General features: G+C 38.9%; 1 protein-coding gene across 5 annotated transcripts in view; it reads left to right on the top strand.

Annotated features, from left to right (window-relative positions):
* The window catches only part of YEATS2 (YEATS domain containing 2), a 122,630-nt gene that overhangs the window by 88,617 nt on the left and 15,108 nt on the right, over positions 1 to 18,905 (top strand). For 4 of the 5 annotated variants that reach the window (XR_004811824.2, XM_025451321.3, XM_049105663.1 and 1 more), the window contains 7 exons: positions 555 to 716; positions 2,126 to 2,298; positions 3,068 to 3,226; positions 7,428 to 7,604; positions 11,191 to 11,374; positions 17,754 to 17,882; positions 18,601 to 18,699. Coding sequence is in view for 4 of the 5 variants with exons in the window: in XM_025451321.3 (XP_025307106.1) it covers positions 555 to 716; positions 2,126 to 2,298; positions 3,068 to 3,226; positions 7,428 to 7,604; positions 11,191 to 11,374; positions 17,754 to 17,882; positions 18,601 to 18,699 (1,083 nt within the window). In the remaining variant the exon portion in view is untranslated. Of the gene's footprint in view, positions 1 to 554; positions 717 to 2,125; positions 2,299 to 3,067; positions 3,227 to 7,427; positions 7,605 to 11,190; positions 11,375 to 14,243; positions 14,520 to 17,753; positions 17,883 to 18,600; positions 18,700 to 18,905 lie in introns of those variants that run through there. The other variant, XM_049105664.1, reaches the window with a different exon arrangement.

Raw genomic sequence — 18,905 nt, forward strand, 5'->3', positions numbered from 1 at the left:
TGGCTTTTTTGTTGTTGTCATTTCTTTTTTTTTTTAGTTCTTAAAAAGTGAAAGAGGTTAGAAGTCTTGTTTCAAATCTGTAGTTTCATTCATTACTAGAAATTGATAAAAAGGGCTTTAAACGGGTTTTGGAAAGAAATATATATTCATCCAAAAATAAGGTTATTATTTCTTTGATTGTCTAAACCATAGGACTTTTGAGAGTAAAAAGAGTCACGGTTAATAATGATTGGGACATAAGTATAAAAATCAGACCCAGGTATAAACTGGAACTGTTCTGGGCAAATTGGGACATATGGTCATCCTATTTATGTACAAATATAAATTCCCCTTTGTAATTTATGGCAAGCTCTTCTAATATGTAAATTAGTTTTTGATTAGCAAGATATTAGCCTTTGAAGTATTACATATCTAGGAAAACAAACTGTAGAGTTTACTGTTTGTGTTTTTTAATAAGAATTTATTGCTCTGTTTTTAATTTTTAGTGATAGCATTGTCCTCAGTTCTACTTTTTCCCTTTACTTTTTTTTTCTTTTTTTCCTGTACCATTTTAGTAATGGCAACATTGCAGCTACCAGCCACTAATTTGGCCAACTTGGCAAATTTGCCGCCTGGCACTAAACTCTACCTTACAACGAACAGCAAGAACCCTTCAGGAAAAGGGAAACTGCTGCTGATTCCTCAAGGAGCCATCCTGCGAGCTACCAACAATGCTAGTCAGTCCGTCATTAAATCATTTGGTTCTTGGGTCTCTGGGTATGTTCATCTCATCCACCCGAGGGGCAGCTCTTACCTGTTTCAGGAAGTGTTTCTGTAGCTCTTTGTGGTGGTATGATGGTAGTATTTGCCCACCTGGATTTAAAACATACACATAACTATAAGTGGGTTTAAATAATCATAGTTCTAGGCGATGACACTGCTATTTTGGGTTTATCTACTCAGAGTTTGGGGTCAGGAACAAATCACACTGGAGAGAGATGACTATTAAGACAGTGTGGGGAGAAAACTGTTCGTGTGAACTATAAACAAAAAAAGTTCTTCTTTTCAGTGGTATCTAGAAACCGGTGATACCTGGGGAGATAGTAGCTGGAGGCCTATGTGCATTTTGGAGGGCATAGGAGTAGGAGTGGAATCAAATGTTCTCTGCCTGCTGTTATTTAAGTTTGTCAGTTTTGGAGATGGAACGAGAAATATAGAGTCAACCTTAGTGTTAAGCCTTAAAACCCCAAAGAAATTAGGTTAGACTTAATCTAGAAATTATCTAGACTTAGAAACTTTGGCTTTGACATAGAGAAAAGCAATTTGGATAGTGCTGGAAAGGAAAGGGTAAAAGGAATTATTTCCCTCTGAATCATAAGTATAATTGATAGAGCAGTTAGGTTCACTAGAAATGAGCTGCCCTTGCCAAAATCTAGTGTATGAGCTAGTCACCATTTTGTTTCCTGACTGTTTGCTCATCCTGGCATTTTTTCCCTCATACCTAAGTATTGATATATAAAAGATATGTAAGAAAAGGACAATGTAAGGATTCCATTATTTACCCAGAGAGCCACCTCAGTCTTAGTTTATATACATTATGTCACCAAAAGAGAAGTAAAGGGGATCCAAAGGCTTTAAGATGGAATATAAAAAGGGGGGGGGGGAATGGGGCACTGAAGTCATTATAAATATGAGGAAAAATGTTTTTTTTCCAGGGCAGAGGGAGACAGAAAAGAGAGTTCTGTAAAACTACACTTAATTTTATCAGTTTCACTGAAATCGAATGAGATGCCAGAATGTTTAGAAGCCCTTCTCTGAGCATATTTTAGTCAACACTTGGTTAGAAAATGTCAGTATCAGACTGTTGATCTCCCACAACGAAGTCAGAACTCTTGTTAAAGTGAAGTTCTTCTTGTACTGAAAGCTGAACTCATCATTTGTCCTTCAGTTGAAAGTAAAAATCAGTTTCAGTCCTTAATTCTAGAACAGTCTCCTCACTGTTGTCACAGAATAGGTATGTTACCAAAAAAGGGGACTAGGAAAGGGAAGGGATGGAAACGTCATCTGTCACTCTGGGTGCATTTTTTTTCCTGGTAAGTCTCTTACTATTTTTTATGATGTTGCTGTCATCTCGTTGTGTTTCCAGATCTCCAGTCTGGCTCAGCTTCAGGTAGTGGTGGTGGCGTCAGCGGAGGCAGCAGCGGCAGTGGAGGTAGCAGTGCGGGTGGCAGTGGTGGAGGAGCCCAGAGCCCCGCGGGCCCTGGAGGGATATCCCAGCACCTGACTTACACATCTTACATCCTGAAGCAGACTCCTCAGGTCTGATCATTCGTGACTGGTATCTTTCAAATCCTTTAGTTATTAACAACTTCCTTTAATTATACTGGATTTGTTTTTACATCTCTGGGATTGGGAGTCAATACTAACACTATAGCCACATGGAATCTTTATTATTTTGAGCTTGTTTTGAGAGGAGATAGAAGTTCAGAAAGACTTAAGTACGAGATCTCTCTGCTAAGCCAATGCTAGAATTTGGATTTAAACTCATAGCTTTCTGACTCAATTTTTGCTACACTGTTGCCTCCCAAATCCATGAGTTAATGAATAGTATTAAGAGACAGTTGAAAATTTTCTCTTGCAAGGGAGTAACCAGAGGAATACTATCAAGTTTTGGTATTTGGAGTTGAGTTGGATTCATGATTAAGAGTAAGTTTCTGCCTTCTTTCCCCTAGTTGCTTTTAAATCTTGACTCCTCTCTTAAGGAAGGTCGTGGAATTCTGGTCTAGATGTTCTTAATGAGAAGGATGGGTAGTTACCAGTCTGAATAATTCAGATTTAAAGACTAGGTTGTAGAACTTGACTGTCCAGCAGCCTGCTCCATAACTACTGTGCAGAGTTTCAGAAGTGGGGCTAGCTAGCTGTTGGTAGTGGAACTGAGGGCAGAGCTGTTCTTTTTAGTTATTTTGGCTGAGTTGCAGAATTGAAGGTGAGCATCGTAGCTTGTAACATGGGACCTTGTGATTTATAGGGTCAGGGCAAGTCATTTTCACTTAACAAATTACTGAGTAGATCTTTGTTTCTAACTTAGGGTACATTTTTAGTTGGTCAGCCATCACCGCAGACATCTGGAAAACAGCTGACTACTGGATCAGTGGTCCAGGGAACCCTGGGAGTCAGCACATCTTCTGCACAAGGACAACAGACGTTAAAAGTCATCTCTGGACAGAAAACCACTTTGTTTACCCAGGTAAATAGGCAAACACACACACATACCCCAAATATAGGATATTATGGCATTTATTTAAACATTTACAGCTTCTTTCTTTCCACAAAGAAATTAAAGATGCGAGATTAAAGATGAGAAAATAAACAATTAAATAGTATAAAAAAATAAGAATAAAATCTTGAGATTTGAGAAAACTATGAGTTAGAAATGAGAAGATAAAGCCAGAGTTATTAGATACGCAGTTATGTCTTTTATAATTACTAATACTTGCCAAAGCAAATCAAAAGCATGATCAGTTACAAAATTCACACTATTTGTGAGATGCAAAAGAAATACACACATAATACTTTCTTAAAAAAACAAAATTTTCTTGCTACTTCATTCTAAAACTTCACTGGAGAAACTTCATATAAGAGATTCTGAATAGTATAATAGATAATTATAGCTACAATATCCATATACAGTTGGCCCTTGAACAATGTGGGGTTTAGAGGTGCCAACCTCTCAGGCAGTGGGAAATTCCCATGTAACTCTACTTCCCCCACTAGTAATAGCCTACTGTTGACCAGGAGCCCTGCCGATAACACAAATAGTCAATTAACACACATTTTGTACGTTATATGTATCATATACTCTATTCTGACAAAAAGTAGCTAGAGAAAAGAAAATGTTATTAAATAATAAGGAAGAGGAAATATTTACAGAACTATACTGTATTTACTTTTAAAAAGAAACAAAAACAACCCATAGGGTACCTGACTGGCTCAGTCAGTAGAGTTTGTGACTCTTGATACCAGGGTTGTGAGTTCAAGCCCTACATTGGGCATGGAGTCTACTTAAAATAACAATTAAAAAGAAAAGACCCATGTATAAGTGGACCTGTGTAGTTCAAACCCCGTGTTGTTCAAGGGCCAGCTGTAAAAAGTAAATGTTGTAGGGGACTTGGTACATGTTTCTACAGCATTCTTTAGTGTGTAAGCCAAAGAATAGCGACAGGGCATTTTAGCTGGTGAGGGATGTCAGAATCACCTGCAGGAGAATCTATAGCTAGATCTCAAAAAGTTGACCAAATGAAGCAAACAAGGTATAGAAGGATAGGGGCAGTGTGATACCATTTATCAAAAAATCATTCATTTTCTCTGTGTGTAGATCAATAGTTCTCAAAGCATGGAATGTGGATATTGGATTTTCGTCAAATATTTTTTCTGTGTTTTATTGAGAAGATCATGTGTTTTTTTCTTTTTTTGTTGTGGTGAATTACATTAATTTTTAAAATGTTAAAATGGGTGCCTGGCTGGCTCAGTTGGTGCAGCATGTGACTTTTGATCTCAGGGTCATGAATTAGAGCCTTACATTGGGCATAGAGATTAATTAAAAAACATTTTTAAAAAGGTGTTAAACTAGCCCTGTACTCCTGGAATAAACCCTACCTCGTTGTGACATATTATCCTGTTTTAATGTGTTGTTGGGTTTCATTTGATAAAACTTTGTTTAGAATTTCTGTGAGAGTTATTGGCTAGTGGTTTTCTTCATAATTCTTGTCTGATTTTGATATCAGAGTAATGCTGGCCTCCTAAAATGAGTTAGCAACTTTTCTTTCCTGTTCAGTTTTTCATGAGATTTTCGGTAGAATTGGTATTATTTCTTCCGTGACTTTTTAAAAAAAGATTTTATTTATTTATTCATGAAAGACACAGAGAAAGAGAGAGACATAGGCAGAGGGAGAAGCAGGCTCCTTGCAGAGTCTGAACTGGGACTCAGTTCTAGAACTCTGGGATCATGCCTTGAGCAAAAGGCAGTGGCTCAACTACTGAGACACCCAGGTGTCCCCCTTAACTGTTTAGAGTACACCAGTGAAGCCATAATGACCTGGAGTCTTGTTAATTGGGAAGGTTTTTTAACTACAATTTAAATTTATTTAATAGATACAGGACTATTCAGGTTATTTGTTTTGTCTTGAGGGAGGTTTGGTAAGTTATATCTGTAAAGGAATGTGTCCATTTCATCTAAGTGGTTGAATTTACTAGACTAAAATTGTTCATAATTGTCCTTTATTATCCTTTTAATGTTTGTAAAATCTTTAATGATGGCCCCATTTTCTTTTCTTTTCTTAGAGAAAGAGTGCCCAAGTGGGGATTGGGGTGTTGTGGGGACAGAGAGAGAGAATCTTAAGCAGGCTCTATACCCAGCATGGGGCCTGCTGCAGGGCTCGATCTCATGATCCTGAGATCATGACCTGAGCTGAAATCAACAGTCAGATGCTTAACCAACTGAGCTACCCAGGCGCACCCCCCTTTCATTCTTGATTATGATAATTAAGCATCTTCTCTTTTCTTTCTTAATCATCAGTCTTTTCATATTAGTAGTATTTGGTTTCTTTGAGTGCTAATTTCCCTTTGGTCAGATGCGCTTAGTACTTAAACAGATATGAGGCCCCAAAATTCTTTAGGCAGTTCTTTTAAATCTTAGCTTATTTCTTCTTACCTGCTTATGGTTGCAGCCAGTGTGGTGACGCTCTCCAGGTTCTGCTACAGTGGAGCAATTACCGTTGTGTTTTAATAAGTATTATTTACATAAAGTAATGCGCAGATCATGAGTGTACTGCTGAATGAGTGTTGACCACTGTATAAACTCATGCAGGCACTGTCCCAATCAAGATACTGAACATTTCTGTCACTCTAAAACATACCCTCATTTCCCTTTCAATCATCATTTTTCTGTTACTATAAATTAGCTAATTTCTGTCATTGAACTTCGTGTCAATAAAATTATACAGTATGTAGTCTTTCATGTCTAACTTCGATTGTTCAACATGTTTTTGAGATTTATCCATATTTGTATCAGTAGTTTATTTTTAAGTAATATTTTGTATAACTTTTATATTTATTTTATTTTTTTAAAAGATTTTATTCATTTACTTATGAGAGAGACAGAGAGAGAGAGGCAGAGAAGCAGGCTCCATGCAGGGAGCCTGACATGGGACTCGATCCCTGGTCTCCAGGATCACACCCTGGGCTGAAGGTGGCGCTAAACCACTGAGCCACCCGAGCTGCCCCTTGTATAACTTTTATTCCCCTGTTTATGGACATTTGGAATATTTCCAGATTTTTATTATGAACCATAGTGTTACAAACATTCTTGTATACATCTTTTGTACAGTAGAATAACTAGGTCCTAGGGTAAATAAATAAGAAAATTTATAAGAAAATGACAAATGGATTGCAAAGTGGTTGTACCATTTGATTCTCCCATAAGTAATGTGAGAGAGTTCCAGTTGCCATACAACCTCAACAACACAGAGGACTGTCCATCCTTTTATTTTTAGCCATTTTTGTGAGTATGAAGTGATATCTCATTGTGGTTTTAATTTGCATCAGACTCCAGCACAAATTATGCCATACTAACTGTGTGATTCTGGTAAAATTACTGAGCTTAATGTCTTCATCTGTAAAATAAGACTAAAATCCACCTTATAAAGTTTATGAAAAGATTGAATGATATATAAGATATGTAAAAGTGCTTTCTGCCATTCCTGACACACAATAGTAAGTCCTCAGAGACTGATAAATGGTATCTGCTTGTGCAGTGTATTAATTTGGGTAGTAAGTAATCATTCGGGCCAGGAGTTAAGCACACTATGCCCAAGGCTTCCTGTTTTTATAAGTAATAATTTATTGGAACACAGCCACATCCATTTCATGCTATAACAGTAGGGTTGAGGAGTTGAAACAAAGACCATATGGCCTGCATTGCTGTAAATGCTTATGCCATTTACAGGAAAAGTTTGCTGAGCCTTGATTTAACCCACTAAAAGTATAATTTGTTGAATGGTACTAAATTTGTTGAGTGCATAGAGCACTTAACCATTTAAATCTGGCCCATCTTGTTTAGATTTTCATGTTTAATAATTATGTGTACATTTAAGAGCATTTTGGACTCGGTTATTTTGATAACATGTGACCTGGTATCTTTGAATTATTGCTGCCAATTAGTGATTGGCAAATGTATTCACTTAACTTGTTTTACATTAGGGGTAATGGAACATTTGTACGTAAAAAGTCAGACTTGAGAGCTTATTGGAAGGGTGCACAAACCTCATATGTTTTTGATTAGCAAGACTTTCTTGGATCTGCTCTAATTCTTGGGCCCTATGTTGATAAGGAATAATTTGTGCCTCTGAGCCAGGGCAGAATTATTACTTCAACCCATTTTGTTTCTGCAGGCGGCCCCTGGGGGACAAGCATCGCTAATGAAAATATCTGATAGCACACTGAAGTCTGTGCCGGCCACCTCACAGCTCTCAAAACCCGGAACCACAATGCTGAGAGTGGCAGGAGGGGTTATCACAACTGCCACTTCCCCAGCTGTGGCCCTCTCAGCAAATGGGCCTGCACAGCCGGTGAGGATTAGCATGACAGTAGAAAACAGTAATGAAACATAAAAGTAGTAAAAACAGAAGGTATTTAGCAGGTATACCAGTGGGTCGTATTTCTCTTTTTAAACAATTTGAAATATAACTCGCATGCCATAAAGTTCTCCATTTTCAAGTGTTCAGTTCTGTGGTTTTTATTATATTCTCAAGGTTGTGCAGTTACCACCACTAGCAATTTCAGAATGTTTATTTAATCACTGCTAAAGGAAACTCCATACCCAATAGCAGTTATTCCCTATCTACCCCTACACCCCCTCCCCTTCATACTAGGCAGTCACTAATCTTTCTTGTGTCTGGCTTCTTTCTGGTATTTTCAGGGTCCGTCCATGTTGTAGCATGTATTGGTACTTTTGTATAGCTCAATAGTCAATACCCAGTTTTATGGCCATAACAAATTTTGTTTGTGCATTTATTAGTTGATGGGCATTTGGATGGTTTCTGCCATTTGACTTTATTTATTTTTTTAGAAGAATTTTTTAAAAATATTTTATTTATTTATTCGAGAGAGAGAGAGAGAGAGAGAGAGGCAGAGACACAGGCAGAGGGAGAAGCAGGCTCCATGCACCGGGAGCCTGATGTGGGATTCGATCCCGGGTCTCCAGGATCGCGCCCTGGGCCAAAGGCAGGCGCCAAACCGCTGCGCCACCCAGGGATCCCTGCCATTTGACTTTAAAGAATAATGCTGCTGTGAACATTTATGTTCAGGTATTTGTATAATCCTGTGGTTTTGGTTGTTTTGGTTATATACGTAGGAAAGGAATTGCTGGATCATATTGTAAACTATGTTTAACATTTTGGGGAACTGCCAAACAGTTTTCCCAGGCAGCTACACCTTTTAGATTCCTACCCGCAATGTATGAGGGCTCCACTTTTCCCACATGGTCTCTAAATGCTTGTTCTTACCCATTTTTTTGTTGTTGTTAGAGCCATTCTAGTGCTTGTGAAATGGTATTGCATTGTGATTTTGATTTACATTTATTTCCCTGATAGCTAATGAGCATCTTTTCATGTACTTGTCCATTTCTGTATCATCTTTGGAGAAATGTCTCCTCAGATCTTCTGTCCATTTAGTTGGGTTATTCATTGTCTTTGTTATTGAGTTTTAAGTATTCTTAATCTAGATACAAGTCTCTTATGAGATGTGCAAAAAATTTTCTCCACTCTGTGGACCATCTTTTCACTTCTAGTGGTACTCTTTGAAAAACACAAAACTTTTTAATTTTGATGAAGTCCAGTTTATTTTTCTTTTATTGCTTATGCTTTTGATCTCATAGCTAAGAAACCATTGCCTAATCCAGAATCTCAAAATTTAAGTCAATATTTTAAGAGTTTTATAGTTTTGCTTTTTATATGTAGGTCTTTGATCCATTTTGAGTCAGTTTTTATATGGTGTGAGGTAGGGGCCAAACTTCATTCTTTTGTATGTAGATAGCCAGTTGGCCCAGCAACCTTTGAAGTCTGTTTACCCCTTGAATTGTCTTGGCACCCCAAGGTCTTTGCTTTTCTTTCTTTCTTTCTTTCTTTTTTTTTTTTTTTTTTTATGCTTTCTTTGGGCCTTATGGTTCTGTGGATTTTTGTTTTGTTTAATAATAAATTTATTTTTTATTGGTGTTCAATTTGCCAACATACAATAACACCCAGTGCTCATCCCGTCAAGTGCCCCCCTCAGTGCCCGTCACCCATTCACCCCCACTGCCCGCCCTCCTCCCCTTCCACCACCCCTAGTTCGTTTCCCAAAGTTAGGAGTCTTTATGTTCTGTCTCCCTTTCTGATGTTTCCTACCCATTTCTTCTCCCTTCCCTTCTATTCCCTTTCACTATTATTTATATTCTCCAAATGAATGAGACCATATAATGTTTGTCCTTCTCCGATTAACTTATTTCACTCAGCATAATACCTTCCAGTTCCATCCATGTTGAAGCAAATGGTGGGTATTTGTCATTTCTAATGGCTGAGTATTATTCCATTGTATACATACACCACATCTTCTTTATCCATTCATCTTTCGATGGACACCGAGGCTCCTTCCATAGTTTGGCTATTGTGGACATTGCTGCTAGAAACATCGGGGTGCAGGTGTCCCGGCGTTTCATTACATCTATATCTTTGGGGTAAATCCCCAACAGTGCAATTGCTGGGTCGTAGGGCAGGTCTAATTTTAACTCTTTGAGGAACCTCCACACAGTTTTCCAGAGTGGCTGCACCATTTCAAATTCCCACCAACAGTGCAGGAGGGTTCCCTTTTCTCCGCATCCTCTCCAACATTTGTGGTTTCCTGCCTTGTTAATTTTCCCCATTCTCACTGGTGTGAGGTGGTATCTCATTGAAGAAAGACAGTCTCATCAATAAATGGTGCTGGGAAAATTGGACATCCACATGCAGAAGAATGAAACTAGACCACTCTCTTTCACCATACACAAAGATAAACTCAAAATGGATGAAAGATCTAAATGTGAGACAAGATTCCATCAAAATCCTAGAGGAGAACACAGGCAACACCCTTTTTGAACTCGGCCACAGTAACTTCTTGCAAGATACATCCACAAAGGCAAAAGAAACAAAAGCAAAAATGAACTATTGGGACTTCATCAAGATAAGAAGCTTTTGCACAGCAAAGGATACAGTCAACAAAACTCAAAGACAACCTACAGAATGCGAGAAGATATTTGCAAATGACGTATCAGATAAAGGGCTAGTTTCCAAGATCTATAAAGAACTTCTTAAACTCAACACCAAAGAAACAATCCAATCATGAAATGGGCAAAAGACACGAAGAGAAATCTCACAGAGGAAGACATAGACATGGCCAACACGCACATGAGAAAAAGCTCTGCATCACTTGCCATCAGGGAAATACAAATCAAAACCCAAGGTCTTTTCTGAGGCTGATTTTGCTTGTTTTTCAGGCTTTATGTCCTCCAGCTACTACTTTTCATATACCTATTCATACCACTCTCCTTTGTAGTTCCTTGAACATATCATGTTCTCTCATGCCTCTCTTTTTGCCTGCTGTCTTCTGCCAAGAAGCGTTCTTTCTTGTCTCCCCCTTTCCTTGTCTTGAATCTGGAATATTCCCCTCTGTCCTCCTTGAGGGCTTTTACCTCTGGGCCCTAGCATTTAACACTGTGCCTGCCACATAGTAGATACTGTTTGGATGAATGAGACAAATGTTAAAATATTATAGTGAGTTTTTAATAAAACTTATTATCACTTTTATGTTCCAAGATTATGTAGTCCTTTTTTTGGTGATGAGATATCCTTTTATAGGGTGATATAATAGGTAGTAAGGGTTTTGGGGAGTTTTTGTTGTTGTGTTTTTAATGTGGTTTACTCTCTGATACCTCCTAGTTTTAAAATTTAAAAACTTTCTGGTCTGTGAACTCCAAAAGTGTAGGCAACACTGAACAAGAGAGGCAGTCTTTTTAAATGGCATGGGATTTAATAGGTAAAATAATAGCTAATAGATTATTGAATATACTCCATAGCAGTCACTGTTCTAACTTACACTGCTTTCTTCTTAATTTCTATTATTTTTGGCCCTATGTATGAGCAGGTGGAAGGAACAACTCCCAGTCCATCATCTGCTATCTGTTCTGTAGTGAAAACATCTGGGCAGCAATCAGTGTGTGTGAGCCAGGCCCCCATGGGAACTTGCAAGGCTGCCGCTCCCTCTGTCATCAGTGCCACGTCCTTGGTGCCCACACCAAACCCCATCTCTGGAAAAGCTACCGTATCAGGTGAGTTGTGTCATAATGATATTCTCTCTCCCTTCTTAGGCTTAGAATATTTTTGGAAGGTCTTAAACAATATTATATACAGTAAGTAGTTAAAAGTAATTCACATTTTCCATAAAACTGCTTTTTTCTATAATTTATTCTTAAAATCTACACATAAATTCTTTTTTTAAAAAAGATTTTATTTATTTATTATTGAGAGAAAGAGAGAGAGAGAGAGGCAGACACACAGGCAGAGGGAGGAGCAGGCTCCTTGCAGGGAGCCTGACATGGGACTCAGTCCCTGGTCTCCAGGATCACACCCTGGGTTGAAGGCAGGCGCTAAACCAATGAGCCACCGGAGCTGCCCTACACATAAATTCTTAAGTCAGAAATGGTTTATGGATTGAATAGTAATTTTTAAGTGATATAATAAAACTTCAGCCATCTGGAGCCCTGTGGAGTATTTTAACTGCTTTCACAACGTAACTTTGTGGAGAACTAAGAGTCTACTTTCCTTACATTGCCATTTGCTTTCTTTTTATCATCCAGTTTTGAATGGAACACATTATAAAACATATTTTCATAAACAAAGTATATAAAATATAAATTGGGGCAGCCTGGGTGACTCAGCAGTTTAGCATCGCCTTCAGTCCAGGGCCTGATCCTGGAGACTCAGGATCAAGTCCCACATCAGATTCCCATCTTAAAAATAAATAAATTAGCCTTGATGACTCCAAGTTGTGATTTTTAACCTTAATTATTATGTTGGGTAGTGTTAGAATAACATGCATGTGGTCTGTAAAATGTGTGATATCTTTGTGCGCACACCAAATGGCCCCAGAAGAGTGTGCCCTTTACATTGGTTAACATAACAGCACAAATCATGGAGCCAGATAACCTTAGTTCAAATAATTTGCTTCAGTTTCCTTGGCTGTAAAATAAGGTTGATAATAATGCCGACTGAGGATTAAATGATTCAGTGTGTTAATGCTTTGACTGCTATCCAACATGTAGTAGCCATTATATAAATAAATAATGCGGGGCAGCCCCAGTGGCTCAGCGGTTTAACTCCGCCTTCAGCCCAGGGTGGGATCCTGGAGACCCCAGATCAAGTCCCCACGTCGGGCTTTTTGCATGGAGCCTGCTTCTCCCTCTGCCTATGTCTCTGCCTCTCTCTCTCTCTCATAAATAAAAATAAATAAATAAATAAATAAATAAATAAATAAATAAATAAATAAATAAATAAATCTTTAAAAAAAATAGCCGCTATTAGCATGTTTAGTATCCTTATCCACGTTCCCTTGAATTTTTTTTTTTTTAATTTAGAATTCCCTTGAATTCTAAAATATAAAGAGCTGTGAAAAACCAAAGGTGTTTTTTTTGTTTCTTTATTTGGGTAACTAATTTTAGTGTGAAATCTGACCTCCATTGACAGTCTGTTTATATGACATAATATAAATATTCGTGTTTCACCACAAAAATACTAATGTGCTTGATTACATTGTGCTGCCCACATGCCAGTGGGCTGATACAATGTATAGCATTGCTTCTCAAACTTGAAAGATCAGTTTTGTTTTTCTACTGTTCACTGCAGATACTTCTGTGAAATGCAGTAAAAATACCACAGCAGTGTCACACTGTTACAAAAGTTTCTGAACATTCTTTGCTTCTGTATTACCTTGTTGCAGAATGATCAGAGCTTGCCAGCTGGCACTAACACACAAAAGAAGCTGAGCATTACTGAGATATATGTGCATACACAAGTTCCTTTGGATGAAAGATTGTGGATACTGTTATTTTTAATTATTTATTTGCGAGAGCATGCACTAATGGGGGTAGGAGCAGAGGGAGAGGGAGAAGCAGACTCCTGGCTGAGCAGGGAGCCCAATCCCAGGCTCTATCCCAGGACCGTGGGATCATGACCCGAGCAGAAGGCAGACACTTAGCTAACTGAGCCACCCAGATGCCCCAATTGTGAATATTGATATTCTTATTGCATCGTTATTTCATTTTGTGTGTGACAAGCCCCTATGCCTTATTTTTGGGGTAGTTCAAGACCAAAAGATGAAGACTTGTAGTTTTTCCTGTGACTTCTACCTACCAATTAACCATTGATCAAGTTCTAGTAAAGGAAGTACTGTTCTCTGCCAACAGAATTTCACAGGCACTGTTAGGAATGGAGTAGAAATTGTGGAAACAGAAGGATTACTTTATGAGAAATAAATGCCCTCCTTCTTGTCTTTCTTTTTTCTTTCTTTTTTTAAGAGAGAGCATGAGCTGGGGTTGGAGGGAGAGAGGGAGAGAGAATCTCCAGCAGACTCCACTGAGCATGGAGCCAGTCCTGAGGCTCCATCCCAGGCCCCTGAGATCATGACCTGAACCGAAAACAAGACTCGAACACTTAACTGACTGAGCCACCCAGGCACCCCTGCCTTCCCCTCTTCTTTTTTTTTTTTTTTTTTTTTTTTACCTTCCCCTTCTTCCCCCTTTCTAATTAAGTTTTAACATGAAGTAAATGAAGTGTCCTGGCTTTAGGTCTTACTTCATATGTTGCTGCAGAAGAACCAAACTATTTTCTGCTGCCTATTAATTTTTTGTGTGTATGTAAACTTTCTTTATTTTTAGCTAAGGTATAACCATTAATTTTTTTTAAGACCATTAATTTTTTAAATAAAATTTTTGCGTGCATTTTATGAATTGTTTTGAACAAGGTTACTGTTGTAACTGGAGCAGAGTGAGCAAGGGAAAGAGTACTGAGGCATATGGTCAGAGTGGTGGGGACCAAATCACATAGGGCCTTTGTAGGTCATGTTAAGAACTTTGACTCCAAAGGAAACCATTGGAGGATTTTAAATTAAGGAGTAACTTAATCTGCTCTACCTTACAACAGGGTCATTGGCTGCAGCATTTAGACCAAACTATGAAGCACAAGGTAGAAGCAGAGAGCAGACCAAGAAGTAGACACTAAGAAAGAAAATTGCGGGGGCGCCTTGGTGGCTCAGATGGTTGGGCGTTTGCCTTCAGCCCAGGTCATGATCTCCAAGTCGCTCAGCAGAGGATCTACTTCTCCCTCTGCCGCTGCCCCTCCCCCCAACGCATGTGTGCGTGCTCTCTCTCTGTCTCAAATAAATAAATAAAATCTTTGGGGGTAAAAAAAGGAAAAAAATTCGGTGGTGTATTGGGGAGTCTTGTCAGACTAAAAGAAGTACTGGAAAGCAAACAGAAGGTGGTAGGAAGGAAATGATCCAAGAAGCCAAACAATTTATCTGAGAGTTGAAGGGACAAACTTCCAAGTTTAAAAGGCACAAATGTCTAGCACAGTGAATGGAATATAGCTCACAAGGAAGTACAATTTATTCATGATTCAGAACACCAGGGACAAGGAGAAGATCTTACAAGCCTTCAGAAGAAGAAATAGAAAAGTTCAGAAGTTATGTGATCATTGGGCTTCTCAGCAGTGCTAGAAGCCATGATACTGTTCTTCAGAACTCTAGGGGAAGATTACCTTCATTCGAGAATTCTGTCTTCAGCCAGATGAGTGAGGGTAGAAATATTTTCTGACAAAGTTCTGTTTCCTATGCTCCCTGTCTCAAGGCATTAGTAAAAAATACATAGTTTTTACTAGAGTGAAGAGGTATAGACCAAGAAAGTGGAAGAAACAGGATCCAGTGTAGAAGGAAGGCAAAGGGAATCCCCTGGGTAATGATAAAGGATGTCCCAGGGTGGCAGCTGTGCAGCAGCCTAGAAAATAAGGTGGAACGGATTAGACAGCTCCAGAAAAGTTCTCTCTCAGACGATGTGGAAACTAGAAGTTATTTAGGAGATCTGACTATAGGGAGAATTATAAAGGACGGGTTTATGGCATTTTTGAAGGAAGTAAGAAGACATAGATGCTGTAAGAGAACTAAGCAACTGAAAAAGAAATATCTCAAGGGAACAGATTGGAATCTCAGTGTTATGGTGCTCTTTGGATCAATAGAGAACAGTATAGGGAGGAAAGAGGGTATAAGTGCCTTTTTTTAAATTTAAATTCATTTAATTAACATATAGTACATCATTAGTTTCAGAGGTAGATGTCAGGGATTCCTCGGTCTTAGATAACACCCATTGCTCATCACATCACCCCGTTACCCCAACCCCCCACCCCCTTTCCTCCAGGGAACTATGTTTCCTATGACTAAGAGTCTCTTATGGTTTGTCTCCCTCTCTGATTTCATCTTGTTTTATTTTTCCCTCCCTTCCCTTATAATCCTGTTTTGTTTCTTAAATTCCACATGAGTGAAATCATAGGACAGTTGTCTTTCTCTGATTGACTTATTTTGCTTAGCATTGTGTTCTCTAGTTCCATCAGGTATAAGCTTTCAAATGCCTGTATCTACCCTAATAGCACATCAGTATGTACCATCAAAATGTTATATCAAAATTAATACATACAATGTACACATTCTTTAAAAATTAATTACTAAGATAAATATTAAAAGGAGTCAAAAGGGTTGAAAGTGGATGCTGCTGGGGAGTTAGTTACATGAGGACAGGGAAGTGGAGGAAAGGATGGCTATATTTAATTTAGAGCCTCTTTAGCACTTTTTACTTTTCAACTGATAAGCATATAATATTTTGATAAAAATAAGAATTTTCAAAAGGAAAAACCAGGTCATTGTTCTGAGGACACATCTCACTAGGAACTTACTACCTGACTGATTTGACACTCCTCTATTCCAAAGAAAGATTTTTAAGGCTTTATTTCAGAAAGTATTTAAGAGAATTCCTTTCTTTTTACTCTTACCTGCTGCTTTCCAGTGCTTTAAGGTATCTTTAGCCTCAAATACTGTTGTTTTTGCTTTTGTTTTTTAGAGAGAGAGAGAGAGAGAGCATGTGTGCTCAAGAGAATGCAGGAGGTGGGGGTGCAGAGAGGGAGGGAGAGAGAATCTCAGGCTGACTCATGCTGAGTTCAGAGCCTGGTGTAGGGCTCGATCTCACAACCCTGAGATCACAATCTGAGCCAAAATCAAGAGTTGGATGGATGCTTAACTGACTGAACTACCCAGGCACTTCTCAAATGCTGTTTTTAAGTAGTTGTTATATGACAGCATGTGTTTGTGTTGTGTTTTCTGTGTGTCTTATAATAAAAGCCCTTTGTTGATTTTTCTCTGAATGCCTCACGTAGTTGTGTAAGAGAAATGGGAGTATGGAAGTTATTCCTAAAGGAAAGTAGAAGAGGATGACCCTTTCTAAAATGATAGGTGGAGGAGCATCTAGGTTGACTCAGTGGTTGAGCCTCTGCCTTTGGCTCAGGGTGTGATCCTGGGGTCCTAGGATCGAGTCCCACGTCGGGCTCCCTGCAGGGAGTATGCTTTCTCCTTCTGCCTATGTCTCTGCTTCTCTCTTATGTCTCTCATGAATAAATAAATAAAATCTTTAAAAAAAAAAAAAAAAAAGATGATAGGTGGAGGGGCACCTGACTGACCCAGTCAGTAGAGCCTGCCACTCTTGATCTTTGGGTCATGAATTTGAGCCCCACATTGTGGGTAGAGTTTTACTAAAAAAAAAATCATAAGTGGAGAATGATGTTTGGAAAATAAGAGCTGTACAGAGGTAGGAAATTAGAAGGCATGGCAAGTACACACATTTCAAAGTATTTGATCTATAGGGATGATGTGAAGAAGACACAGATAAACTGGGACTGGATTATAAAATGGACTCTGAATACTTTGAAACTAATTTTGGAAATGTTCTATAGGCAGCCAGGAGCCAGAGAAGGTTTTTAGCTAGGAAAAAGACTGTTCTCAATCAGAATATAAAATTTTATATCGGGGATCCCTGGGTGGCTCAGCGGTTTAGCACCTGCCTTTGGCCCAGGGCGTGATCCTGGGGTCCCAGGATCAAGTCCCGCATCGGGCTCCCTGCATAGAGCCTGCTTCTCCCCCTGCCTGTGTCTCTGCCTTTTCATGTCTCTCATGAATAAATAAAATATTTAAAAAAAAGATCATCTGAAAAAAAATTTTTATATCCAGTTTGTACCTATCAGAGCTATATACAAAGCAAAGAAACTGTCACAGGGAACAAACATGAAAAAGAACTATCATAAAATGTTATTACTGTCGTCTCCACAGTTGGACTTTGGATGACCTTTTCTCTCTCTTTCTTTTTCTTTATTCTGCTTTTCCAAAAATTTCTGTATTACTTTATAATTGCGGGCAAAAATAAATCCTCACTGTCACATCGTTGTTTCATTGTGAAGTCAGCCACATCCCTTGCCTCACGCTTCCAGCTCTTTGTTTATTGAAGGGGTAAATGTCCTAAGAACTTCTACCTGTGAGACAATGTGACTGCTGAAGAGGGCAGGACTTTCAGGAAGCATCTGATCTTCAGCTTGGCCTTATCTTCCAACTTATTTTAGGATTGCTAAAGATTCACTCCAGTCAATCCAATCCCCAGCAGGCTGTCCTGACGATTCCCAGCCAGCTCAAGCCTCTCAGTGTAAATACATCCGGAGGTGTACAGACTATACTGATGCCTGTGAATAAAGGTAAGTCCCCACCGTGGGTTGTGGCGGCCTCCAGGTTTGTGTGGGTGGCCGCCCCTCCCGTGTGACCTGCCGAGTAGCCATCAGTTCTCCTTGGCATTTTGAACTCTGGAGCACCAACTCTCACACTGAAAGTGAACCCCAGATGATCCATTGGTTTCCAAATAGCTCTCCATTTCTTGAGTAGAGGGGAGAACATTTTTAAGCATCTATGAGACTTCCAGGCTAATTGGATTTTATTTTTGTAGTGATGACAAGCCCCCATTTCATAGTTGAAGATAATAGCTCAGTTACCCTGAGCTATTTACTGTCAGTAAACAGCCTACCTTGTCAGATCACTATATTAAATACGGACCTTTTATTTTAAAGAATTTATTTATTTATGTATTTGAGAGAGAGCACAAAGTGGGGTGAGGGACAGAGAGAGAAGCAGACTCTCCACTGTGCAGGGAGTCCAATGTGGGGCTGGATCCCAGGACCCTGAAATCATGACCTGAGTCGAAGGCAGATGCCTCACCGACTAAGCCACTCTGGCTCCCAAATAAGGACCTTTTTAATGTTGTATTGAAATTGTTTTAGCACTGTTCGTCTAAAATGAGGCCACTACCCCGGAGTTAGATATTGTCATTAAAATAATTTCTATATTTCTTACATTCTTTCCCTCTTTTTTGTTCTTTTTGGCGGTTTTTTTTTTTTTTTTTTTTTTTTTTTTGCCTATTAGTGGTTCAGTCATTTTCTGCCAACAAATCACCTGCCATTCTGCCTGTAGCTGCCCCAACTCCAGTTATCCCCAGCTCTGCTCCTGCAGCTGTTACAAAAGGTGGGTAGTTTCTTACGGTATTTTTGCTTGGAAGTTTTATATAAGATATTACTGTAATCTGGGTGCCCTGAATTTCAGCCTCTGTGAATCAGTCACTTCAGAAATCCTTACCAAGTGTTCATAAAGTAGACCTGACACTGAGGGAAACACAGATGTGTAAAGTATTGTTTCTGTCTTCTGAGAACTTATAATCAGGTTGAAGAGAG

The sequence above is a fragment of the Canis lupus genome, chromosome 34 (assembly GCF_003254725.2).
Source record: "Canis lupus dingo isolate Sandy chromosome 34, ASM325472v2, whole genome shotgun sequence".
NCBI lineage: Eukaryota > Metazoa > Chordata > Mammalia > Carnivora > Canidae > Canis > Canis lupus.